This window comes from Corvus moneduloides, chromosome 1 (genome assembly GCF_009650955.1).
Source record: "Corvus moneduloides isolate bCorMon1 chromosome 1, bCorMon1.pri, whole genome shotgun sequence".
Lineage (NCBI taxonomy): Eukaryota > Metazoa > Chordata > Aves > Passeriformes > Corvidae > Corvus > Corvus moneduloides.
Window position 1 is genome coordinate 7,144,798 of NC_045476.1, and position 27,521 is coordinate 7,172,318.

At 44.5% G+C, this 27,521-nt stretch overlaps 1 protein-coding gene and 1 long non-coding RNA gene across 4 annotated transcripts in view; one reads left to right on the top strand and one right to left on the bottom strand.

The window, feature by feature from the left end:
* DPP6 (dipeptidyl peptidase like 6) overlaps positions 1-27,521 on the top strand; it is a 540,763-nt gene that overhangs the window by 138,553 nt on the left and 374,689 nt on the right. Inside the window, exon 1 of one of the 3 annotated variants that reach the window (XM_032098952.1) lies at positions 1,909-2,197. The exons of the other annotated variants lie outside the window; for them this stretch is intronic. Coding sequence (XP_031954843.1) covers positions 1,997-2,197 — 201 coding nt within the window. The 5' untranslated portion in view covers positions 1,909-1,996. Of the gene's footprint in view, positions 1-1,908; positions 2,198-27,521 lie in introns of those variants that run through there. 3 annotated transcript variants of the gene reach the window in all.
* LOC116439454 lies at positions 848-2,100 on the bottom strand. The gene is made up of 2 exons (XR_004238163.1): positions 2,012-2,100; positions 848-1,909 (listed from the first exon to the last, which is right to left on the bottom strand). It is a non-coding gene; the product is annotated as an uncharacterized LOC116439454 (long non-coding RNA).

A 27,521-nucleotide genomic window follows, 5' to 3' on the forward strand; every position in this document is an offset into this window, starting at 1 on the left:
GACTTTTCATGCCTGACTTTGAAGACACAAATAAAAAGGAGTGGATGGAACTATTCAGATGCAAAGAGATTTTTGATCAGGCAGGTGTTGAAATCATAGGGGGAGGGGCTTGCTCTTAAGAATATTGTATACATGCTCTACTGAAGTGGGTTTTTTTTAAGACTGATGAAATTACATATATCAGAGATGGTACTATGTTAACAGCTAAAACTTTGAGCAAGAACAGTGTTTAGAGACACAATTTCAGCCCATAAAATCCACTAGTTAAATTATAATGAAGTTTGTGAGCTCTTCAGCAGTAAGTCTTTCAGTGGGAATGGGCAAACATTTATGCTCTGTGTGTTGTAATCCCAATATCTCTGTTAAATTTAGAGGTCAAAGGGGAAGTTTTTGGAGCGCGAAAGAGGGGACAGCAACTCTGCCACTTTCCTTTAAACCTAAGCATCTGTTGCTATGGAAACCCCTGTGCCTGATGCTGGAGCAACAGGAACTGTCACCCTCTGTCCCGAGCAGCCGTGCTGGGCTGGCGGGGCTGTACCCCGCCGGCAGCTCCGCGGAGCCGGCCCGAGCAGTGCCCGGTGTCCCCGCCCGGAGCGCGGAGCGGCGCCCGCGGTTCCCGGGCCGGGGGAAGGGGCCCGGCGGCCCCGAGCAGAAGCCGTGGCGGGAGGTTCCCGGCGCGGCCCCGGCCCCGGATCCGACCCCGACCGCGACCGCGACCCCGACCCCGGCCCCAGCCCCGGCCCAGCACGCCCAGCCCGGCCCCGGCTCCGTCCCCGGCTCCGGGACCGCGGTTGTTTATCCCCGGCCGGAGCCGCGGGGAGCCGCTTTGGGCGGATTTCCACTGAGGGGCGCTGAAGCACGTTTTAATGCAGCAAAATGAATTAATACAAAAATAGTAAGAGACACGATTTACCGGATTATTTTAAAAAGCGACGACAACAACCACCTCCAAAAAACCCGCAACCCCCCCTCTCCCCGGCCGTGGGGAGATGGGGGAAGGAGGAGGACGGGCGGAGGGGACGGGGACCGGGCAGTGCCCTCTTGCCGGGCTAAGCCGTGCCCGCTGGGGCAGGGCAGGGCAGAGGAGAGGCTTCGCCCTCCCCCCTCTCGCCCCGTCCTCGGAGCCGAGCCACTCTGCGCACAGCGGCCTCCCAGAGCCCCTCCGGCTGCCGGTCCCGCCTCTCCACCTCACCTTCCCCCTCCCCACCTCTTTTTCTCCCTTTCGGCTGGCGATCAGGTGTCCGTTGCCCCTTTTTTTTTTTTTTTTTTTTTTTTTTTTGAGTTGTTTCCCCGGGAAAAAAAAATAGGCAGGAAAAAACCCCAGAAGGTACCGAAAAGGAGATGATTGTAGAAGAACCCTCCTTCCCAGGAAGAGCAACGTGCTTTGAATGAGGCTTCCCAGCCTCTTCCACTCCATCTCACACTGTCACTCTGCCTCTCGCTTGTGCACACTGTTGGTATGCGACCTCGGAGGCGACTGCTCCGCCACCTCTGCCTGGGGAGCCGCTGACAGCCAGCGATTGAGCCAGCCCCCCTTCCTTTTTTTTTTTTTTCCCCCTGCTTTTGCAAACACACACGCACACCCCCAAAGCACATTTAATGCTGATCCACTCAGGCGCCATTATCGGGGGTACGTCTTCGTGGAGTGTTTTGGTTCCTTTTTTTTCTCTTCTGTTTTTTTTTTTTCTTCCCAGCACCGGATGGTGCAGCATTCCCGGGGCCTGTGGTGTTACGGCTCGATTGCGTTTTATTATTTATTTATCTTTCTTCTTCCTCTCATCACTCCCCCGTCTCTGCTCTCTTGATCCCCCCCGTTTCTCTCCGGGTGCCGGTGCAGAGGACCGCGTAGCAGGATCCCTCGCTCTCCCTTCCACTGATGTGGGACTGATCCTCACCCGCGTGTAGCATGCTGTAGCCAAAAGGAAGAGAGGAGGGGAAGAAAAAAAGAAGCGGCTCTCTTTCCCTCCCTCTCCCTCGTTTCCCGCGGATTGACTTCATGGCTTCACTGTACCAGCGGTTCAGCGGGAAGATCAACACCTCCCGCTCGTTCCCGGTTCCCCCCGAAGCGAGTCACCTCCTGGGAGGCCAGAGCAGCGAGGAGGACGGCGCTGCCGGCAAGACCCCGCGTCCATTGCAACAGGAAGGCAGCCGGCCCCGCTTCCAGTACCAGTCGCGAAGTGACTGCGAGGAAGAGGATGTAAGCGCCGGTGTCGTTCGCGTGCGGTTGGGCTGGGTTTTGGGTGCCCCCCCTCCCCGCCCCCTGTCCTGCGGGATGGCTGTGTGCCCCTCTAGGCTGGCAGCGATTTCTTGCGGTTTGTCCGCTCTTCCAGGCGGGTCTTTGCGCTCCTCTTCTTCCCCTGAAGTGCCGGGAATAGTACGGGACGGAGCCCGCTGGGAGTCGAGCCGATCCAGGACCCGCCCGCCCCCGCACCGGCCCCGCAGCTCTCCCTGTTACCGCGCTCCTTGCGCGGCTCTCCGCTCCTGTGGAACGGGGCTGGGGGGCTCGGGGTCAGCACGTTAGGAAACGCCAAGTGCCAGCTCCGTCCGTCTTCCCCCAAGCTACGCGACAAGGCTCCCCACCCCCCTTTTAAAATTTTTTTTGATTTTTATTTTATTATTATTCCGTGTTTTACCCCTTAACACTCTCCTGGGGCAGAAGTCTTCACCTTGTCCGTCCCTCCTCGCGTTCCTGTCAGCCCCCCCCTAACCTGGCAGCAGGGAAACTTTTTAACCACTGAGCAGCCGTTTCTGGGTCTCTCTCTCGCCCCCTCCCCCTGCCCGCGGGAGATCCCCCGCGGGGAAGCCGCAAACTTCGGCCGCGCACCTTCCGCTCCCGCGCTGCTTCCGAGAGCAGCGACTTCAAAGGGTGCATCTGCATATCGCCTTAGTAACGAGTGACTAATCCAGGCCGCTGGCTGCCTGCTGTGTCCGATGGAGTTAAACTAGTCTGGGTCGACTGCCCCTGGTTCTTTTGGGGTGGCGAGGAGGGGGCCAGGGGATTTGGAAAGCAGAAAGACTAAGAGAAAAAGGGCCAGTGTTAGATCAAAACATGTGGCTCCCCATCGCTGGCTGGTGTTAGGTTTGCAGAGGGATTTGAGTGTGTTTTGCCTCTGTGGAAGCACACACAAGGGGAAGCAAATGGCTGCAGTTGGGAATAATGTTTGTGTCTGTTAAAAATACTTGCCCGAGTGGGACGCGTTAGCTTTGCAGCAGGGTTTAGCTTTGGCTCTGGGAGCCTTCCCAAGCAAGGCACAGCTTCAAGCCACAACAGCAGGGCTGCTTCACTCAGAGGATAGTTGTGCAGGCAGGGAAATGTCCTCGGATTATCTTTTAAGTCCCTGTCCATATTTGTAAAGACTTTTGTGGTCCATAGAGCAAGCGCTGACTTCTGTCAGCGATGGGGCCAATCGACCTAAACCTCTCCCTGAGGTGAGAGACTGCTGACAGCCCCGGGGGACAGCAGTGACAGGGACCTGAATTGACTCTTCCCTGTGACCCGCCCAGCGGCAAAGATCTTGGCACTGCTGCTCCTTGGCCCTGGCCAGCTGCAGGAAGGGACCGTGCCCCTTTCCCGGGCGTCCGCGCCCACTCGTGACCCTCTCCCGGTGTGGCTGGGGACACGGGGCCCTTCCCGGCGGTGTGCTGGGCTCTAGGTGTCGCTGCGAGCCAGCGGAGTGCCACCTCCAGGGCTGGGCTCAGGCACATTTTCCTCATTGTTTTAATTTCGCTTTCCTGGATTTGGAGACAGCAGATGTCTGGAGCCGCTTCTCTGGTCACCAGAAGCGCTGAGTCCGGGAGCAAAGGAAAGCCTGCAGTTTAGCATGTGCGAGTGATTTGTGCAGAGAGTGTCCAAAATAATATTAATAACAATATTCTTTAACTTCTAAAATGAGAGATTTTTTTTCCCTTCTTTTTTTTTCTTTTCCTTTTCTCTTCCCCCCTCAGAGTTTTGTGGGTGGAGAGTACTGCTGGGCACTGCTGTCTGTTGAGGGACACTGCTGTCTGTGCCTGCCTAGGTGTCTTCTGCAAGGAAGTGCAAAAAGTGTGGCCAGAAACAGGGATTTGGGTTGACTCCTAAACTCACATAGACACTTTGTGTGAATTGTTTTTAAAGGGGGCAACGTGTCTGAGAAAGTCCCCAGGACTAGGTCGGCAACTCACAGGCGCTCCCGTCCAGCAGACTGGGCAACCTGAGCTGGTGGTCTCCGGCAGAGGGTCGTTCAGGTCGGGAGGATGAAGTCATGACGAACCAGTGGAAATGGTCTTTAAATTGTGTGTTTCCGGGAGCGGCAGTTCCGCTCGCGGGGACAGGCGCCGGCAGGAGGGGCAGGACGGCCGGAGGTGTCCGCGGTGCTGAACCGGAGCGGAGTGGGGCGGGGGAGCGGGGTACGGAGCTGTCCGCGCTGCCGAACCTCTGCTGTCCCGGGACACGGGGAGCTGTCCGCGCTGCCGAACCCCTCCTGTCCCGGGACACGGGGAGCTGTCCGCGCTGCCGAACCCCTCCTGTCCCGGGACACGGGGAGCTGTCCGCGCTGCCGAACCCTTCCTGTCCCGGGACACGGGGAGCTGTCCGCGGTGCCGAACCCTTCCTGTCCCGGGACACGGGGAGCTGTCCGCGCTGCCGAACCCCTCCTGTCCCGGGACACGGGGAGCTGTCCGCGGTGCCGAACCCCTCCTGTCCCGGGACACGGGGAGCTGTCCGCGCTGCCGAACCCCTCCTGTCCCGGGACACGGGGAGCTGTCCGCGCTGCCGAACCCCTCCTGTCCCGGGACACGGGGAGCTGTCCGCGCTGCCGAACCCCTCCTGTCCCGGGACACGGGGAGCTGTCCGCGCTGCCGAACCCCTCCTGTCCCGGGACACGGGGAGCTGTCCGCGCTGCCGAACCCCTCCTGTCCCGGGACACGGGGAGCTGTCCGCGCTGCCGAACCCCTCCTGTCCCGGGACACGGGGAGCTGTCCGCGCTGCCGAACCCCTCCTGTCCCGGGACACGGGGAGCTGTCCGCGCTGCCGAACCCCTCCTGTCCCGGGACACGGGGAGCTGTCCGCGGTGCCGAACCCCTCCTGTCCCCGGGACACGGGGGGCTGTCCGCGCTGCCGAACCCTTCCTGTCCCGGGACACGGGGAGCTGTCCGCGGTGCCGAACCCCTCCTGTCCCCGGGACACGGGGAGCTGTCCGCGCTGCCGAACCCCTCCTGTCCCAGAGAAGAGGAGCTGTTTGCTCTGCCAAACCCTCCCGGAGTGGTGCCGAGGCGAGCTGGCAGTGACCTCTTGCCATCATCCCTGGCGAGATCGGCAGAGACAGAGGGCTCCTTTCCCATCCCCCGTGGCAGCAGTCAGGCTCACTCAGGATGACCAAATGCAGCCCTGGGCATGAGACCCCCGAGGGAAAGGGAAAAGTGAGGCAGAGAGCTGGCAAAGACCAAGGAATAAGTACAAGGAGAGTAGTCTGTTTGTGCAGGGTATCATCATGGGGGAGGGCTTAAGGAGACAACATTGGAAACTCTTTTCGAAGATTAGACTTCTGTTTTCTGTTTTGTACAAGTGGGGTATTCACACTGTCTTTCGTCTTTCAACATCAATGTAGGAGAAAACCCCAGAACCTAAACATATGGAAACAAAGGGCTTTTTCCCTTTCATACTTGGAAATATCAAAACAAACGTGAGAAAGAGGCTGTTCTGTTCCTAACTTTGTCATGTGATTAATAAAAGGGAGAGAACTGAGTGTATTTTATGGGTTGCTGATGATGATTTTTCCTATTGAAATATGTGTGCTGTATTCAGCACTGTATTTTTAAGCACCAGCACAGACCTCAATGCAGAAAAAAAAGGATCTTGCCTTTGAAGGTCACAGTATTGTAAGTAAGCATTCTGTCCACTGGAAGTACTACTGGTGGAAAAATACTATGTGAAATCTATACAGAGTTAAAGAGGAGGCAGTAAGTCCCTAATAAAATTCAAATCAAAACCAATAATGATTTTATATGACAACTGCTGACTTACAGACACCATTGAGACACACCTGAGAACATTATTTCTGTAATGTAAAAGTATAGCAAAGTAGAGGTTGCAACATTCTTTAGAATTTTAAATAGTTTGTACTATGTTTCAACTCATGGCAGTTCTATCAGAAAAATAATATATAGTAGACCTAACTACTGAACAAAACCTGGATTGACTCATGCAAATTTTTCATGTTAATTTCTAGTCTGATGAGACAATCATGTTATTTATGGGAGGAGTAATAAGGAAACTAGGGTCTGTATAAATGACACCAGAAAAGCACTTCCTAGTTGGCTCTGTGGCATTATTGATATTAAAGTTAATTATTGGAACAGCTCTAAACAAAATTCTGATGACATATTTACCTTGTTGTAAGATTAGCTTTTCACTACATTTATTTAGATGAGGAGACATCTGTGAGAACTCTTCGTTCAGTTTAGTGTGGTGGAATAGCAGGTTATGAAAATTTTTTTAACATAATTTTCTTTTTTAGATTGATGAGATTACCTTTTAGATGGTAATTTTGATTGGTTTATCTTTTAGACTGATGAGATAAATGCTCTGCATATTGTAAAGTGGAAGGGATTTTCTCTTACACATTGACTTGGGAACTTTTCTCCATAAGGTAGAGCTTCTTCATCTTTTCAAGTCTTCTTTCTTGGCATCACAGTGATTAATGAGTTTAATTTTTGCAGGCAACTGCCAGGAGGTGCTGAGTAAGATGTATCATGCTGATTGTGTGTAATGCCACTCCTTTTAATTACTGGGATGATAACAATGCATTAATCAGGTGCATAAAAAATTCAACACTGTTCTGTAATGTGGAATATTGATCCATTTTATAAGGCACTGATTGTAAAACAATGATCACAGAAGTCTTTTTTAAAGTGAATTTTGTATGATAAGTTATCTGTTAAAGATATTGAATCCTCCAGTGAAACAGCATAACAATTTTTGATATAAAAAGCCACATGCTGCATTCTTACAGGTTCATTACTTAGCCAAAATTCTCGTTGGCTTTAGTAGGCGACTTAAGCATATAAAAAAAGCCAGTCCCAAAGTACAAAAGCTTTCATTCCTATGAACAGTCTTTCAATAACTGAATTCTGAATATTTCTTTCTTTCCTGCATTTGTGTAAAACTACATTTGGCCATATATTATACTTTGCTAGTTCTGAAATTGATTATTCAGACTGATTTACCTTTTGAGAAGTTTTTCATTCAAATATAAATGGAGATCATTTTGAGATGCCTCAGTGAAACCGTGTTTTGTGCTTCAATAAATTAAGGATTTAGTAAATCAAATATCCTTTGTTAACAGAGTGAGTCTGAGAAAGTGAGACTCAAAACCATCAGTGTAAAAAAAAAAGGTAATTTGATATGTCAGACTTGCTGTTGCATGTAATTGAAAGTGTTAATTTTCAGTTCATTATTTGTGTAATGGGAAGAGATATTGCCTCCTAGAAATGTGTGTCAAGGACAGTGTTTCAGAAAGTTTGAGGCCTGAGCTGCGGGCAACAGGCATTTCAAAAGTGGGATGTTTTTCTCCTAAAGAGAAGAGCGAATTGATTGTATAGAGGGGGTTGTAGGACTGCAGAAATCCCAGCTTTGTCGTAACATGTAATAATTTGAATTGTAACCAGAATTCTATCTGTAGATCTGGACTACTGTGTATATGGGCAGAAACTACTGTTTAAGTCTGTAAGAATCTCTTCTTCTGCCTCTTCTTCGTGAGTTTTTGGATGCTGAACTCAGTTATCCTCCAGCCATTAAGATGCAGAGAGCTGGAATGGATATTTCAGTGGAAATAATTAGGCCCCACTGACATCCTGTAACTCACCTTTTGAAATGAATAAAAATTGCAGCTTACTTCCTTCAAAAGGAATAGTTATAAACCTTATTAAAATCATGGGTTATATTTGCACAGAAGCCCATCACATATGTTGTGATTACTGAATACTGGGCACTCTGATCTGCAGGTGATACACTTTTCATACTTGGCTTTATGGCTATATCTGTCATTAAATCAACTTACGATTTTTGCTGCCAGTTTAAAAGCAGCCTCTGTTTCTGCAGTCTTCCCTAGCCATGGTGATGATGCACACACTAAAAAATCTGCCAGAGAAAATGTATTTTTAAGTATTCAGGAATAGCTGTGTGAAGAGGCTGAATCATCTCTCGGATAGTAGTGAACTGTGCCATAGGTTGGGATACCTCACACAGAGTACTCTGCTCACGTTATTTCTCTCTCTGAGCTGGGAGCTCGAGTGCAGAAACCAGAGACTGAGCCCAGGGTTGGAGCAGCTCAAGTTGGTTTCCAAGGGGCTTTTAAAGACATAGGAACTGGGAAAAAACATCTGTGAGTATGTGCTCTTCTCCATCCATTCGTATATTTTTGTTTCAGGAAAGGCCAGACTGAAGGCAGTCCTTAGGGTGTGTATCACAGCTTGGAAAATGCTCTTTGGGACTCAGAAGATTTTTGTCCCTTGAAATAAAAAGCTTTACATTACTTCGGGCTAATATATTTATGCTTGTGTTGGTGCAGTAAAATCTCCCGTTGTAGCTCGTTAACTGCAGGTTGATTTTTCCGGGATTTTTGTCTGATGTGCTGGATGGTTCCCAGCACGCTGCCGTGAGGTACGAGCGTTTTCATCCCGTGACCAAGGGGTGGCAGCGTGTCGTGATCACACCGTTCCTATGGAGTGCTTGGCTTTTCCCTGCTTTTATAGGGAAGCACCAACCACCCACTTGTTTACATACTCACACCTACACGTGGGGGTTCTTCAATTCCTTACTGCTTTCTCTAGGTCTGTTGGAACTGATGGCAGTTCTGTAACTCTCTTTTTCACCTTCAGGGAGAAATATTTGTTTTGACAGCTCAGACAAAATGATTCAGCAATAGTTTTAAGCGGCCCCTTATTCAGACATGGAGGAAGGAGGAAAGAAACAAATCTTCCTTCTAAGGGAATGTTTTTCTCTTTTCTCCGAAAGGAAAGCAAATAAGACGCCAGTATTTTGCCAAAAGCCTCTTTCACTCACAGTGGGTTGTGATACACTGTATCTTTTCAAGAGCAATAATAATAATTTAGTTTTGTAGTTTCAAGTTATTTCAAAAGATTTGTGGTCAAATACAAAAATACATACTGGAATATATTTCTTAGTTAGATGCACAAATACTTATTTTTGATCAGTTTTTTAACAGATGTGTTCACCTTTGAAAACGTTATGTGTATTCATTAAATTGTGGGTGTTTGGTACTGGTAGGATTCAGTGTGGGTGAGTTCACTGAGTTAAAGCATATTTTGAGTGTGTGCATTTGTGTGTGTATGAATAGATCACTGGGCCATAATCTTTACTGCCAGTATATAACTATAAAAGAGAGTCAGAATGAGCATTGGGCTCATGGATATTTCACAGCACAGAGCAGTGCAGAAGGGAACAGAGGGAGAGTGTGCTAGTACAGTCCAGTAAGGTGTTCTGAAGGGGGAATGGGCACTGGTTTCTCTGTAGTGGAAAGACAAGTCCTTCACAACCTTTCCACCTATAGAGCATTTGGGAACCTAAATTTTCCACATGAAAACCAGAGTTTTAATTACATCTTACTTTTTTAAGCACTTTAATTTAGAGACATTTCATAGTTTATTTTGTTAAAAATAGCATTTGAAAGTCTTCCCAACTATTACAGCAAAGATCAATGCAGTTTTTAAGCCTCAGGAAACTTGCAGTGTGGAGTCAGGGGGAGAGGTAGAGAGGGGCCTGGTACTCACTCATTCACTCAGGAAGCATTTCAGTTTACCCAGAGGTACTGAAGTGTGTGAGGTAATCTGAAAAATGCCGATACTGTGACTCTCTGCTGATGAATATGGTTTTTAATTATTTATCCCTCACATACAGTAAATTATTTTACTCTAAACAAAGTGCTTGTTAGTAGAGCTCAGCTATTACATAGATTCTTCCACGAGCTGCAGTCTCTGTACCTTTTCAAACTGCACTTACTATTATCTTCACTTTGCTGATGGAGAGTTGGAGGCTGAGGTGACACATGGACAGTTCATCTCAGCTCTGTGGCAGTGATGGTCTGCTGTGGCTCAGCCTTGTGAGCTATTGCAATTTCTGGTTCTGGGCCCCAGGGGCTTTAAGACTAAAAATTGTCCCAGTTATCATCAAGGATATTCTTACAGGTGTAAAACTAATTGTGAAGTCTGGCACATTTGAATCTTTGCTGTATCTAGCACTCATTTCTGACAGTTTTGCTGTGGCATTTCAAATGTCTGATGTTTCCTTCTAGCTCTTCAAGGCTTTGGAGTTTGCTTTGAGCAAAAGGAGATTTAAAGCATCCAAAAGGAAGGACAGGAGTACCTTAATGCTTTCATTATAATATTTCAGGGAGGGGGTGGTTTGGGGCTTTTTATATTTCTTTTCTGTATTTGTCAATAGCATCTGCTCCAGCATTTCAAGCAGATTTCAATCTAGGCAGACCTCAAAAGCAAATGCAAAATTCTCCCCAGGCTTTCTCTCTTGGATGTACAGAGCTACATGAAATGGAAATGCAGCAGTGGGAAATTCCTGGTAACCTCAGCTCCAGTTATACCCCAGTCATTAATTTTAAAGTGTTTATGACAAAAGTATGTACGTGTTCCTTATTTTCCATTAAAATAAGCTCGAACACTCTATAAAAGAACATAGCTGTGGTATTTTGGTCAGAGGAGAAATGAAACCCACGCAGACTGAGCAGTTACAGATGTTGCTGCAGTCTCCAAGCCCTAGATCTGAAGACACTTGGTGAGCAGAACCCGCAGGAGGTGTACACAGGATCCCTGTGCCTGCTGCTTTCCTCCTGTCCCGCAGAGGCAGAGGGAGAAGTCCAGCACCTGGGCAGCAGCAGGAGGTTTGTTGCTGCCTGTTGTCCCTTCTCAAGGGTATAAGCAGTGGTTTGCAGAGCCCAGTCTGTACAGTTTGTGTCTGTGAACATGAATTCAAGTGTCCTGCAGTGCCTCTGGCTAAGGGGGACTAAAAAAGACTTTTATTTATAAGGTCAGCCTTTGGCAAAAGAAAAAGTATGACCTGCTAACAGTATCAAAACAGACATTTATGCTTGTACCACGGTTACAGAAAAGGAATCTGGTGGCAGCTGCTGCTGCTGGCTGGATAGGGTGGTATGAGAGGTGGCTCTGGGCTGGATGGCTCTTCCCATTTGCTCCCAAGACTTCTGAATCCCTTATATGCCACAGAGGCAGCAAGCACAGCTCATCTCTTCCTCTCTCCCATCCCTCAGCCCTACCTCATAGGAGAAGAATTCCATGGTTTTTGCACTGCTGGGAAGTCATGAGTCAGTTCTTCCTCCCTATCTAACAGGTGGCTGCTGGCAACCTTATCTCTCTGTGCCCTGGCGCCTAAGGATGGATATCCCAGCAAAACCCCGGATGGCTCCACTCCAGCCACTGTCCAGTGATATTCCCTCAGGCATTGCTCCTGCCTGCGTCCGTGCCCTCCTCTCAGGATAGGCAGGTTGGGTTATCTTGTGTTTCAGGGGAGCACAAGGAGACTTGAGCAGAGAGCAAAGAGGGTGTTGGGATCTGCTTTAAATAGTGTTTGACCTCTTGCATAAGAGACTGATTGTCCCAAGATAAGTTTATTGCATACACAGCTCTGAGATTTGCGCAGATTGCTTGTGAGATTATGTTTCATGTGACTGTAGAATCCTATCTTTATTTGTTTGTAATTTATTGCTAAATCTTTCCTCATGTTTCTGTATAACCTGTACTAAATACGATTTGGTTTTGATTTTGTTTTTCGATTTCTATTTCATCTAGGTGCTAGAAAAGAAAAGCAATATTTAAAAGACCGAATTTCTATTACTTTGTTCTTAGGGAAGCTGTAGAAATCAGCAACTATGTTGCTATAGACACATAAATGCTTTACAGTGAACCAAAGATTTCCACTTTTACTACTCTTACTTCTAGGCATATTGAATCTAAGCACTTTATTGACACCGTTCCTCTGCCTGCTCTATATTAACTCCCTTCTTTTTCTTTTTTTTCTTTTCTTTTTTTTTTTTTTTTTATTTGGGTGTAATCCCAGATACAAGAGGAGACACATGGAGAAAACACTAAAGGTATTATAGTTCTTCACAATGGTGTCTCTGATAAAGTGGGTGCTGTTGAAGCAGCTTCTTTGTTCTGTTATGAACTGCAGCACAAACACTTGTCAGAACACATACAGTGAGTCATTGCAAACAAGAGTAATTAATTAAAACTGACAGAGCCAAGGTTTAGGATCACAGTAACCCCATCTATTGAACTTGCCTTGTTTATACTCCCTGTGTTTGAGTGCAGTGTGATTGGAAGAGGCTTCTTCAAGGAGTGGGTGACTCTCACTGATTTCTGGGCATATTTATATACCTTCTCTTTGAGGAGGCATGGATCAGTGGTAGAGCATCGGAATAACTGTTAGGGAAGTCTTGCAGCTCCTGGGTCTGCCACTGACCTGCTGCATGACCTTCAGCCAGTTATTTACCCCTGGGAGGCATGACCTACATCTGTTGGGCACCATAAAGGAATCAGGGCTGCGACTTTGCTGCTTCGCTGTGGTGGTGCAGAATTAAATAATTTTTGCTTTTGGCCTAAAGCTTCAGGCTAAAAAGAACCCATAGATAGAAACATGAGATTATTAACAATTAGTAGTGCAGTCATTAATTCTGAAAGTGGCAACATTTGTGGGAGCATTGCTAATAACCAAAACAGGCCCTGATTGTCCTTGTTTATGGTGGGCTAAAGGTCTCCTTCATTACAATGTTTCACTGGCAGTGCCAGGAACTGATAATCACTATAATGCACATTTTTTCTTTTAGCTAAGAAAAGCTAATAAGCATCTGTAGTTTTGAAAATGTCAGATTGAGCCAAAGTGCATGCAATTAGATAAGGATAATGTAGCAGATAATAAGAAGATACATGATACTGGATGAGCAGTTATCAGACTGTTGTGCTTTGGCTGCTGGAGTGCTACGTGCTGTGTAAAAGGAAGTGGTGGTTGGTTGAGGGGAAGCATGCCAAGAGTTGTCACAAATGGAAATGGGAGCTAATGTGGTAAAGTGACAAGGTTGGTCCTGGGGGAGTGTAAATATGGATGTCAGGCTTTTGATAGATGGAAGGGTTGTCTGGGTTAAAAGTCATGTACTTGGGAGGTGGGAAAGGCCACTGAGGAAAAAAAAAGGAAGCAAATATGGAAAGGAAGACGGGCAGAATGGAATAATTTGTCGTTGCTGTCTCTAATGTTTCTTTTTTCCTTTTTTCAACGACTCTCTGCCCTGTGTATGTGTGGTGTCTGGGCTGTTCTAGCAGCTTTAGTGTGCTAAAACCTTTCTGAGACAACTTCTTTGCCCAAAAGGAGACACAGACATGATGCACTCATTAAGTGTGAATTTTCAATCAGTGTCCTCAGTTTGCCTCTGGGGGAAAGAATGAGGCAGACTCTGGGAGCAGGGTTAAAAACAAGAGGATGAGAAACAGACAAAGGACAACAAAGGAAAAGAAGAAAGAGGAAAGCCATGAGGCACAGAACTGGATGCCAACTCTGATACTGGAAGAGAAGAAATTTTGCTTCTAAAATTTTTTTTGTTTTAGGGCAAAATATTTCTTGTGGCTGAGACAGAATATTCCATATTTTCCCTTTCTTCCTACTTAGCCTAATCTAGCAGCTAGCTCTCGACAGAAGGGCAGGTTTTTTGTGATCCGAGAGAATAGGGATTTTTGTCTGATGTTTTTTCCTGAAATGTCTCTTCTACTCTTATTCCACCTCTCATGAAGTATTCTGATGCCTCCAGAGGGAAGAGATTAGAAGCCATTTCTGCTGTATTTTGGTTCTATAATAACTTTTACCATTTTTTTTTCTTTTTAGAATTCTCCAAGTATTTAATATCTTTATAAAATACCTGACAGAAAATCTGTATAGTTCTCATCCTCTCCTCTTCTGTAATGTCTTTAAGACCTTTAAGAAGATATTCTATAAATACTTAACTTGTGACTAGCTATGTAGCTACACGTTCAGTCTTAGGAAAAAAAAAATTATTATCCTTATGATATGTTTGAATTTTAAATAACAAATTCAAGGTATGTTTTGTCAGAAAAAATTGTCCCTTTAAATTGCAGTTTACACCAGAATATATCCTTTTTTGCTGTACTTTCAGCCTTGATTACCTGTGTTTGTATTACAGGATTGTATAGAAGGGTGTGTTTGATGTTTGGAGAGGTCTCTAGGAGAATCATAGAATCACAGAATTGTTTGGGTTGGAAGGGATCTTGAAAATCATCTTTCCCATGGGCAGGGGCACCTTCACTGTCTGTGACAGTTTAAACTCGGGGGGGGGTTGAAATTCTCTTCCCTTGAATGTTCAGAGAAGGTAACATCCCATTCACAGGATGTAAATCCAGAGCACATATGAACATGGCCAAAACGGTTATTTTTGTTATTGTTGTTGTTTTCTCTTTTATTTTTACAATTCAGTCAATAGCAAGTTAAATGCTTCTCAGTAAGTTGTTCTTCTCCAGGCATTGGGCAAAGTTCATCTTAGAGGAGAGTGAAAGGAGAGGAAATCCACGGTTTTGTCTCATGTTGCGTCATGAGTGAACATTTTCTTTCTCTCACAGACACATGTTTCTCTCGTAACAACTGCACAGCTCTGTAGTGGCTCTCCCCTTTTTGGGTGAGCTAGAAAGAAGTGCCTCATGGCACTGGGCAGAGAAGGTGAAGGTCAAGAGCAAGGTTAAAGCCAGTTTAATCACACTCTGTAAATCTGCATGTGAAATCCCTCAAATTGTAACCATGTTCCTTCACTGTCTCTCCCTGTCTGTGCTAAGCTGGAGCTCTTCTAGAAATTAGCTTTTGGTAGATAGCACATGGCCAGTGAGCTGGAAGGATGTGTGAGAATGCCACAGTCAGCTTTTTAACTGTGCAGCTTAGTGTAAAATGTAGGGAGCAGCAGTGTGAATCGGAGGATTGAATTTGCCCTAAAAGTTCCACAAAAGGCTCCTCTTTTGCTGAAGACAGATTGTGCCAGTCCAACCCGAAAAACTGTAATTTAATTTGAAAGCACCGTTCTGCATTCCTTTCACCTGATCTCGATTGGTGACAAGCCATAAAATTTCTCTGTGGTCCGCTGGAATTTAATAGATGAGAATCCCCTCACTTCATAAAATGATTAAAAGCACTCCAAATGTATACTATTAGCAAGACTTCTGTGAGACAACTCAATCATCAGGCTTCAGGGCCCTTTGAGAAAGGTTTTGTGAGCTTTGCTTGAAAGGCAGATTGCTGAGATAGGTAATAATTGAGGGAAAGACTAATAAACTGCAAGACAAAGTAACTTAGAGAAAAAATTATAAAGGATGTGTGTAACAGAGGTTTTTCCTGTTTGCCACAATGCTGAGAAGATGAATTGTACAAGGATCAATGTCTCTAGCAGGGATAAGTGATAACTGTGGGGCTCATTTTGGCAGCAGCCCGCTCCTGTGTTTTTCTTTAACCAGCACCTTGGACAGCACTGAAAAGCAGAAAGAAGCAGTTTGGTTTTGTGAGTACGGCCTGTATCTCATCTAGAAAACTCATCTTCCTCCAGCATGTTGGGTCATAAACCAAAAACTGAATCCACTTTCATCAAATGTTTGTAAGTAATGAACCATTTCAGGACCGTTCTGTTCTGCTCAGGGCATTTCTACAAACAGAAGAAGGATGATTTATCGACTGATTGTAAAATACATCTTGGGCATTAGGGACTGCCTTTCCTCTCTCCCTCTCCCTCCTTTCATACAGGCTGGCTGTGACTTTCCAAACAAGCAATAAAATGTGACTGTTTTATTTTCCTATTCCATTTGTTTTCGTGAATGCCAAGCAAAAGCTAGTTAAGCGGTAACTGGGCAACCAGGTATTTGGAAACTGAGCCTCTTAACATCAGTTTAGATGCCCCAAATTGCTAAGATTGGGTGAAGAAATCTGGTGGCTGCTTTTAATCAAATGGGTTATTTGAGAGTTTGTCTATTGACATCACTGAACTTTCTGATGAAAACTTAGAATATATCTCATAGTTAGTCCTCTCTTTTCTTCCTCTGGAGCTCAGAGCAGTCCAGAAAGGTACAGCACCAAAATATGTTCTTTACATCACAGTGACATAACTTTCAGAGTTTCCAAATGTAAATTTGTGTACTTACTAAAAGGCAAAGAGGCTTTTTGTACTTAATAGGTCTTATCTCTTATCAAAGCAGGAGGTGAGAATTTTCCATGACTTGGACTCTCCCTTTCCCTTATAATGGCTGAAGTGGAGAATCTGTCCATCCTCAGGATATCTATCTAGGAGAAAGTTTTGTTGTCAGACTGAGGCATTTCCATCATTTCTCTTGGTCGGCTTCAATTATCACTGATTCTCATTTGTTCAGGTCAATGGGCCCTTCTCTGGAGACAGTAAAGTTTTTTAAAATGAAGGATATTGTTGAAATAAGAATTGATGGCTCTAATCTGATCATAAATTGTTTTAGGCAGGAAATAACAAGATTTTTAAGATCTTGCGCATTGAAGTATTGAAATAGTCTTCTACAAAGACTGGCCAAAGATAAAAATTATATCTAGCTTTAGGCTAGATCTAGAAATCCTACTTTTATGTGATTGTATACCTGCCCTTGGAAGCAGAGAAAACATAGGGGCCACTTTTTCAACTAAATCTATTGAAATTTTACATGAGCTAGTGAAGATGTCTCTTCCTCCAGCTAGGTAACAGGAACTCAGTTTTGATTATACAGGCTAAACATCTTTTCAAAGAATCTCCTGAAGAGGTAAAGGTTATTAGATTCTGTGTTTGTTAAAAAAAAAAAATAAATAAAATGGGTTATACAGGGCTGAATCTTCCCTCTGAACATATTTTTAAGGTAGTTCAATCAGGTTTGTTTGAGAGTTCCTTGATTGCTGCATTTCAAACAGGATGTGTCAGATGTATATAATATTTCTTTAAGCATTTCCAGCTACCTCCCCTGTAGGCCAAGCACTTTTCCATTTCCAGAGGCAAGATGTCTGTCACTAGGAGGGCAGCAGCATCTGTAGACATTTACGCTGCAAATGTTCTGTGTGGGAAAATCTAGTTCAGAGCAGTTCTTTTCCTCTTATTGTTGTAGAATTGTATGTTCTTCTTTTTCTCTTGGCTTTAGTGTTTCTGCACAGAGTCCCAGAGTCCTTTATAGACAGTAGCTTTGCCTGTCTCCATAACAAAGGCAGATTGCAAAGAAAAGCCTAAGGATGAGAAACTCAAAAGAATATCAGACAGTTTGTTTTCTATTACAGGACCACTACAGTGTATGAACATTATCTCCAGACTAGGTGAGTTGCAGATTTTGGTATCTGAAGAGAATTTAGTAGCTCAATACATTCAAATGATCGAGAACACTGAAATGAGTTTGAACAGCCTTACTGAGTATTTTCCTTTTTTAATACAAATCACCCCCAGGCCATAGGAGCAGTGCAGTTCATGTGACAGAATTGCCCAGCTGTAAGCACCCAAGTTCATTAAGTCTCTGTGACTCAGAAACAGGCAGAGCAAGAGTTCACTTCATGTAGGAACACACCTGAAGCCCTTCAATGGCTCATTGCACTGTATGGGTTCAGAGTGGGTTTAACATGCATTGGAAGCTTACAGTAATAAAACACAAATTGTTTTAGAGACCCCACCCAGAGGAGAAAAACTGCCCATTACTGTGTGCCATTTTTCTAGTGAGAAGTCTGGGATTGGTTCTCAGCCTTGTTCCAGACCCCATCTCTGAGCATGAGCTCTTGGCTGTTGCTGCAGACCCAGGAGGGGTCTCCTCTCTCCTGTCCTTTCTAAACACAAGGAAACACGGGAAAGTTGGAAAAAAAACTGAGGACAAGTGAATATGGCTGGGTGGTGGTGGTAGAAAGAGTGCTGGGATGTAGGGCTCTGCTCGTCAGCAGATGGTGAGTGTAAAACTTACCCAAGAAGGGGTACCACAGGCAATGCCAGGCAATTCCTGTTAGCTTCTTCCCCTCAGTATCCCTGGTGCTGATTTTTCAAGCTCACAGTGAGCTCAAAATGTTGCCAGTGTAGGAAGGGCTGTGAGCAGCTGTGTCCTTTGCTGTGTCCCTGAGCACTTGTGAGAACTTGACCTACGGCACAGACTGGTTTAATGAAGCTACTTCTTCAAATAAGTGATGACACGCATACGTGTGAAGAGGTTTGATGTAGCAAGACTGCTCTGAGGCAGGAAATTTCGTACCAATTATTCACTGGGAATAATTCACTGGCCAGCATTGGGAGAGGAGAACAGCCCTCTCCGTTTTTGAGCAGTGCAGGAGGGGAGCAGCAGAAGTGGTGCTTTCTGAAATGGGTGCAGAGGGGAAGCAGTGACGGTGGTGCCCTCTCAGTGTGGTTAGAGGCAAAGGATGCAGGCAACAGCTTTGCACAAGTGCAGAGGAGTGGATTGGGTTGATGTTGAGAGGGTGGAAACTGCCAAAGTAATCTCCAGGTGTCTCATCCCAACAGCAGAGGGAAGGCAATCTGCATGTGAGCAGTACATCAGCCAAACCCATGGCTGTAGCATGTGACTGGGAGTTAGAGAGCTGGCTTCTCTTCCTGTGTGGCATTTAATTTTTTGGGAACATTTAAATCCCTGGGTTGTATTGGGCAGATTTTCCAGAAGATTTTGGTTATGCAATAAGAGTCATCCGATATTGTTTCTACACTGCTGTTAAGATGAAGTGTTCTTATTATATCCTATAATCTTACTTGAGTTTTCTGTTCTTGATGGTTTTTCTAAGCCTTGGGCTAAAAGGCATTGTGATAGAAATTATTCACCCAACAAAACGTCCAAACTGTAAAGCACTAAAACTCTTTCCTTTTTCTCCTACTTCTCAAGACAGCAAAGATCAAGCAGTAGAGCTTATACTGCTTGAAAGTGCTAATATGTGTTGAAGACTCAGGATTTTTAGGTTTATTTGAGCTGGAATTTCACATGCCACCAAACACACAGTCAGTCTAAATCAGTGCCTCCCCAGGGCCGTGTCTGCCCAAGGGATGAGGGTCCCTCGTGCCAAAGCTGCATGTGCAGGGCTCAGTGTAATGCTCTTGTGGAAGAGCTGAGGGTACCACAAGCACTTTGTTGCGCTCGTGCAGTGCAAGCTTTCACCTGCTGATCATTCATATTAGTCAGAACTAATTTACCTACTGATCAGTCACCCTGCTGTAAACCTTCAGGTGCTGGTAGAGGTTTTTCAGGGCTCCATTACAAACCTCTGTATGATATTACAATATACATCAGAGAAATCACCACCATGTCAGGCACTCAAAAAATATCGGTGGTGCTGGACTTACCATTGCTAGTGAATCCCTTCATTCATTTTTGCTTGTACTCAGTACTCTAATTTCCTTGTGTGCTTTGAGTGTCTTTAATTAAATGATTGCATGTCACTGTGGTTGTGTTTGGTTGTTTTGCACAGGACCCCTCTTCCTGTGCTCACAGTCCTTTGATGAAAAGCTCTCCAACATTGCATTTTCTGCCTGTTGTTTAATGTATGGCCCTAGGCCTTAATCTGCTCTCTCTTCAGACACTGTTTAATCTTCTCTTCGGCTCTTTTCTAGCATTTACTGCCACAATTTTTGAATGCTAATGATTTTTTTTTCATGGGACGGTTGCTGAATATGAGGAGAGGTTTATTCCCTGAGCTAAGGAGCAATTCTTAAGGTATCCTAAACACCAAAATATAAAGACTATTTTTGTGGGAGTTTAAAACATGGATCTGTGACCTCATTGACAGTGCTGACCCTCAGCATTTCTCAAATAGTATCAGAAGTCCCAGAGGTGAACATTTGTGAAGTAAGTGACACTGTAGTGCTCACTTAGCAAAATTCAGCTTAAATGTTTTGCCCAGCATCACAGAATCTGGCTGTATGAGAGACAGGGAAATCATTTGTGTCTTTAGCATGTCTTGCTGAGTCATGAAATTGTCCCTCCTCCATCTTTCCAGCTCAGTACTTCATTTACTGCATGTGGCTGCTTTCCAGTCACGCATGTCACCATGGGCCCCACTAATTCCCTCATGGGGCCTTTGCATTATAAATCCCAGTGTGCTTGAGGACGAGGCTAAGTTAAGGTTGCATTGGACTGTATCAGTTTTACAGAGACCCCCAAAAATGTGCTGTGCTTAGAGGTAAACCAAGACTTGTAGGGAGAAGTAGTATTTTTCATTAGGGTAACAAGTCTTGTGGGTAGAAAAAATCTGAAGTGCACTTGCCCTTCAGATTCCTCTTACATCAGCTGACTTCCTCCTAAAAACGACACCTCTTTTATGTCCCCAGCTGAGGCTACAGAAACAGCCCCCTCTTACAAAGCAAGCAGGAAAACAAGAGGTGGCATTACATGTCAGCAAATGGAGTCTCCAGTGGTTCATTATTAGATTAAATGCAGGAGAGTGACTCCAGACCTTTGAGTTAGCAGAGTAACTGAAAATAGTTTTGTTCTCACCCTCTCTAAGAATCAGCTGTTGTGGGGAAAGAGGTCCCTTATCTCTCTAGTGTCGTAGTCGTCAGAATGCAGGAAATATGTCATGAATTGGGAATGCTGAATTCTTTTCTGATAGCAAAGGGCGTATTTTAGTTATTTCTACCCACTCATGAGGAAATCAGACACACAGCTCTGACACCTTTCCACTGTCTGTTCCCTTTTGTATGCATCTGACTATCTTCTGCAACATGCATTACCAATAAATTATTTTGATAGAACTTACCTTTCTGTTGGTATTCATACATTTCCTGGGTGATGTGGTGTGTGCTGGAGTAATTAGGTAAACTTAGCTGAGCTGTTTTCCAAATAAACTGTATACTTTCTAAACTCTCTGATTTCGGTTTACGTTAAACTGACAAGGTTGTCCTGACTTTAGGGACAGTTTTGGCAATGACAATTTAATTTAGACTAAATTAAAATAGAAGAAGGGAGTTTTAGCAATCTGTCCAGATGGGTGAAATCGTCTCTCAGAAAGTTTCCTAATCCCAAATACACAGGATTTTATGGGTGTGCTTTATAGAAGTCCTACCACCTCATATAGATAGTTAAAGAATCCTAGGAGCAAACTTTTGAACCCAGGTATCCAACTTTCCAAGAGCTAGACCCCCATGGCTGAGAATTCTCTGACCCACATAATCATTTAAGTTGATCTAGGCAAAGTGAATAAGCTCACATGGAAAAGAATGACAGTATCCCCTCCAAACACATTTCCAAAATCTTTAGCCTGGATATATGAGGATGAAATTCTAGGAGGTCAACAGTGGAACAAAAACAACTAAGAGAAAAGAAAAATATCCACAAAAACATAAAGCACAACTATTTTTTTCATGTTCCTTCTTGTTACCATGCATACCATTCTGGAATTTTGTATTATTCTAGTTGTTACTTCACCCAGTTTTCCTCTACTGAAGCTATTAAAAAAGATGTTTATCTTTTTGTATCTTCAGTGTTTTTATTGCTGAGAAAGAATAATTGAAATCTTGTCTCCCATTCATCTTTCTGCTCTGTGTGATACTGTATCTGTGTTGAGTTTAGGCAGAACTTCACAGCTGATGTAACATACTTAGAGGATTTTCCTACTTTTAATAAGACAGGGTATCCTTAGGGCTTTAGAAGAGTTCCCGGAGGAGTCAATAGGAAGAAATGTTCATCATTGCTTAATGGAAAACAGAAGTCCTCCTGCTAAGAGAGAAATGCAGCACCACAGGATGTTTTATTTTATTGCTTTATATTACAAAAGATCTGCTTCCAAATTCTCTGAGGCTAGAGAAACTTCAGGTACCTGGAAAATTGAAATTTTCCTTGTCCTGAGTGGCTCAAAGGACTAAATTTTAGGGGGAAAATTAAAAGAAACAGGTTTATGAATGAATGTGGAAGAAATTATTCATGTGTGTGCTCTGATGACACAAATATATTTTGGGAAGAAGATTTGCATAGAGTTGGCCATGAAGAGAAAAACAAGCTAAAGTGTGGTCTGTTTGGAGGTAAGGTTAGTGAGGGTGAGGTTCCTGAGACTGTTAAGAATTCTTTCTGTAAATAAAGTTCAATTTCAGTTTTTGGCCTGTAAATATTTAGTGATTTGTGTTCAGGAACAATAAATTATGGATTTAAGATGAAACAGGGCAGTATTTAGTACTACATCCTATGCTAAAAGGAGTGGTTCTGAACTACTTGGAGAAATAGAGTAGATCTCTTCACTGTTTTCCATGATTATGTTCAATTCATCTGATCCCCTGGTCACAAGATTCTGATGGATTAGAGCTGTGATTCCAGGTTTGGACAATAAACCAGTAAAGAGCTCATAGTTCTGAGAGCACCAGGCAATATTTAATATTCCCCAGTCACCCTGAGCTCCTGTGCTGGAAAGAGCAGGAGTTTGCTGCATTGCTGGAGAAGTGCTGGCATATTTATTGCAAGGGCAGCTTGCACATCTGATGTTTGTAATGAGCTTGCACCTACCTGGAAAAGCAGAAATCACACAGTTTAGGCACATGAGCTGTTTAAGTGGCAGCTCTCAGGCAGTAAGTGCCCTGTAAAGGCTAAACTCACCCAAATACCCTCACATTTCCATGGGCTAAGAGTGTGCACAAAGAAAGTTATTGCACACCAGCAGCCAAGTGATGGTTTTATTGCTTGCCACAGTTTGTCTGTTTGCACCTGAGCCCCAAGGAGCAATCCATCCTTTAGAGATCCTGAACCCCAAGGAACAATCCATTTTTAGCCTGTTTGTGCCTTTCCCAGTGGAGTCTTGATCTGTGAGTGGCACTATGACAACACAGTGGCGGACTGCTCACTGTGGGTGAGAGCAATCTGCTGTGCTGCCTCAAATCTCAGACTGAAGTTGAGATTTTCCCTTGACATTTAAGTGCATAAAGCTTCAGTATCCCTGTCCCTATCCTAGTCATCTTGTTCTATATTTCCTGACCAATGATGACCTGTTGCTTTAACATTCCGCTAATAATAATGTATATTTCTCCTCCTCCCTGGGACTGGTAGGAGTCTCTCTTCTCCTCTGCAGAGACATGTCACACTCTTTCAAGCCCTTCCCAGAAAAAATGTCTGGGCATCCACGTGTTGATTCTCTCTGAAAGACCCCTTCTTTCCCCAGAATTCATAAGGATACATTCCTGGTATGACATTTCATCCTGTCAGACTAGACTGGACTGCAAGAAGTTAAGAAATGGTGTACTTAGAAGAGAAGGTAAACTTAGCTGCGATCATCTAATCTCTTCTGGTTGTTCTGGTATCCCACGGATCAGATGTGATGCATGGAACACCATCCATCCATCCATCCATCCATCCGTCCGTCCGTCCATCCATCCATCCATCCATCCATCTCTTTTAGCTGTAGTGAATAGGAACAGGGAGGTGCTTGCCCAGGAAATGTTGCGCTTCCTTTGCCTATGGAATAAGAGGAGTTTCTGCTGCCCGGGTTTTGTGGCAGATGCTGGGAGCCAGAGCTGTGCCTCATCCTGTCCAGGCACAGTTCAGCAATGCAGGGAATGTTGGTGCTGAGTGTGGCTGGAAGGCAGTTTCAAAACTGCAAAGTGCTACCTGAGGTTGAATGGTTCTGAAGCTGTCGGGCTGACACCTGCTTTCAGCAGGTCATGAGCTTCCAGCAGCTATGCCAGCTTTGAGCTGGGCACTTTTTGAGTGTAGTCATGATCTGACCATGCCCCAGAGACAGAGAATCCATCAAGGTGTTAAAGTGACGCAGCCATTAATGACTTTGCTCTCAACTATGTGCCTCATTTTTCACCTGGATTTTTCTGAATTTGTCTGGCTTCAGATTTCAAGCATTGATCTCTGCTGGGAGGCTGAAAACCTTTATACCATTCAATATATTTGGTAGGGGAAGAAACTAGTGCTTTATAAATGTGGGCCTGTGCTAATGTCACTTTTTTTTTTTTTTTAACTTCTTTTCCTACATATGACATTTAATGTAATTAAAGAAACCTCTTCTTTTGCTGCTGCAAATGTTTGGAAAAGAATTACTGCAACTGTGGAGGTAGAGCTGCAACTCCTGTAGGTGCAGCCATGTCTGATAAAAGGTTATTTTGACTGGGTGCCGTTAGGAATTTAGTCCTGGCAGCACAAATCTCACTCTGGGCTCCTCATGGCTGCCAGAGTCAGGAAGTTTGTGTTTGCATGGCTAACCTTGCCGAACTTGCTGCTGGGACTTAACTGCTCCAGGGACCTGAACCTGCTAAAACAAAGTGAGCGTGGGCTGCAGTCTCCTGTCACCAGGAATGAAGATGTACTGTGTTTCTTAATTTATTTCTCCCTGATCCCTATCTCTTGTCATGAAATTCAAATTAATTCTTAACACTTAGTAGTCAGAAAATTTCCTGTTTATTGTCTGTATGGGACTGATCAGAATGGAAATTCTGTGGAATGATATTGCTGAATTTTGAGGGAACAAGCTCACTTCCAGTAGCGTTTGCCTGTTGTATTTTTAACAGAAAATGAAGATTTAGAATGTACCACTTTTTAATAATAAAACATATTACAAATAATAAGAATAATTAGCTTGAACATTAGAGTCTGGTGTGGGAAAGAACTGAGTTTTGCTGGGCTTTGGCATTTAAGTATCTCTCTGGAGCTGGCCTAGAATCTTGCACCTTGGCCACATAAATGATAGATTTGTGGCTTCTGTAAGCAACCTCTAATTAAATTCAAGGATAAAAGAAAGAAAACAGAGGAGAAAAATGAGTTAGGAGAGGAACAGCCAGTTCTCTTACACAAAATGTACTATAGGTGTATGATGAAACACAGCAGCCTATCAAGAGAAAAAGCAGAAATAAAAAATACAATAATGGTTGCAAAAGGACCAAGAGAATAGTCTGGGAATAAGTGCAGAAAAACATTTTGACAGAAGCCACTACTGATGCAGAGAGAGAGATTAATTCCTGTTTCCTGTTAAGGGGGTAAGCGGGTAGATGGTAAACTAACCTGGATAACTTTGGGTATTTTGCAATTGAAATTGAAGCTGCTGGAGAAGCTGATTTGCAGAGATCTGATGATTCACCAGATAATTTCCAAGCCCTCAGCACTGCAGCTAATGCTGGTTTTCCTGGTGTGCTTGGGTGTGATTTTTAAACAAACGTTTCACAGGATGGCCCTAATGTTACTCCACTGGGAAAAACATTTTCCAGCTGAAGTTCTTAACACTGTTGAAGTGATGAGGAGAGAGATGAGAGCAAGAAGTTTATCTCCTATCTTTCCAAAATGGGCTTTTCTGCATAATACATTCTTGTGTTTGTCCAGTTTGACTTTAAATTATTCAAACTGTGGGCATCCCTGAAGTAACCTGTTTCATAACTAGAATCTCAATGAGCCCCTCCATTCACAGTACAAACCCCTCTGCATGCCTCTGGAGAGCTGCATGTGCTGATTTGGGATGGGATATGGGCCATGGAATATAAATTGTTCATGGACAGCTGCAGGGCTTGAGAATGACCCCGTGATCTAAGCTGTGGATCTCAGCTTAAAGCAAAGCAGCTGACCGTGTGTGCATTAATCTCTCTCTGTAGGCATTTTGAAGTGCCATCCTGTGAGGGCCGTGAGGGCTGTGGGTGTCAGTGGAGCTTGGGTTGTAACTGCTCTATGGGGATACCATTAATGGGATGACACATGGCGTGGGATTTAGCATTACTCTGCCATTCCTCTCGACTTCCAGTTTTCAGATCAGTGTAGAGAGTAGTGAACTCCTTACTTTTCAGAAGCAAAGTCAATGGAAATCCCCAGGGAAGCATTGGATTCCACATTGATCAGTTGGTGGTAGCAAGTCAGCAGGGCTTGTTTTTCAGCTTCAGCTGTGCATGTATGTTTTGCCACCTGGAACAATCCTGGAGAGCTTTCTTTCCCTCCTGGGAGGGAACATTGTACTTTTCTGCTCCCTTGTAGCTTCTGGGATGGTACACAGGATATGGAGGCACTCAAAGCATTCCCATCATGATTCCTGTTCCATCACAGGACCTGGTGTGCTGCCTGTGTGGCTTGTGTGTCACCTGGCAGGATGTGCATGTGCTGTTCTATTATACATACCACAAACAGGGAGAGGAGCACCCAGAGCAATGCACAGCCTAATTCCTCTGTTCCTGCTGCCTCCCAGGTTCTTCCTGCTGCAAGACAGCAGGAGAAAAGATCTTTATGGGTTCACCAGTGCACTGTCAGGGAGAAATAGAGGAGTCAAACATTGAATTGAAAGGTGTGTAGCATTAATATTGCCAATTCCCCCCAGCATCTGTAAATTCAAACCTCCACAACTTAAAATTTGATTAACTTAATCAGGAGATTAAACAATTCTAAATCCCTTAAGGCCTTTTATGATTTTCTTCTATAATTTCAGGTGTTGAGCTTCTAAAAGAAAGCTGAAGTCACCAAGAAAATTCCAGTACTAAAACATAGCAGAGTGCATACTGGATCCCTCCAAAGGTCAAAATAGTTTCTTTTTTCATCTCCTTGATAATTGTCAGTAGCGATTGCCTGGAGAAAGAATATTAGACAAGTGTAAACAGACTGTGTAGCTCCCCCCACATGTCCTCCCTGCAGCCTGTGGCTGAGGATGTTTCTGCGCCCAAGGCCATGTCACTGGATTTTTCATACAAACACATATAAACTTCTGGCATACACAGAGTCCTGGGGCACTGAGCTTCAAAGATTAACTCTCTGCTCTTGGAAAGGGAAAAGAAAGAATGAAAGGTCTTTTGTAAGAAGAGGATAAAGTGAAAGAAAGATTGCTATTCCTGCACACCTGAGCCCTGATGTGCCCTTCAATTCTTTCTCTACCCCTGCAGTGAAACCATCTGTTCTGGGTTTCCACACAGGACCTGGCCAGCCCCTATCCCCTTTTATTTCTAAGAATCAGTAAGGTAAACTTTTTTTGGGGGACACAGTGGGATAGCTCACCTTGTGTCCTAACTCAGTATATCAAGGCACAGGGCTCCCCTCTGCAGTCTGTATTATTGCCTAGAGAACAGAGAAACTGAGACAGAGGCTGACTTTGTGTCTTGTCAGAGCAATCCCTGGATGCAATGCAACAAATTTGCCAACTACTTTAAGCAAGAAATTTATTAATATTTACCAGTGAGGGGAAAAACCCATTTGGTTTCCCTAAGTGAGGGTGACCAGTGAAGGTCTGGATATTCTGGAGGTCTCTGGGTTGCATCAGCAGTGTGTTTAGAATACATAGTGTGGGGACAAGAGATGGAGATGGCAGATGAGATTCCTGAGAATTTAACATGCTGCTTCCCAAGAAAATGTGTGGGAGCCCAGCCTTGCTGAGCTTTTGCCCCAGTGCTGTGAGTTTTTGCTGGAGCAGGGAGAGAAGGAACCAGTCTCTCCTAAGCAGCGTGACTTAGACTTCACTTTGATTTTCACCATCCAGGTGAGAATTGCACAAAACTCATGAGTTTCAAGCTGCTATAGAAGCTCTCCAAATTTCCAAGAGGCAAAGATAAAAGAAA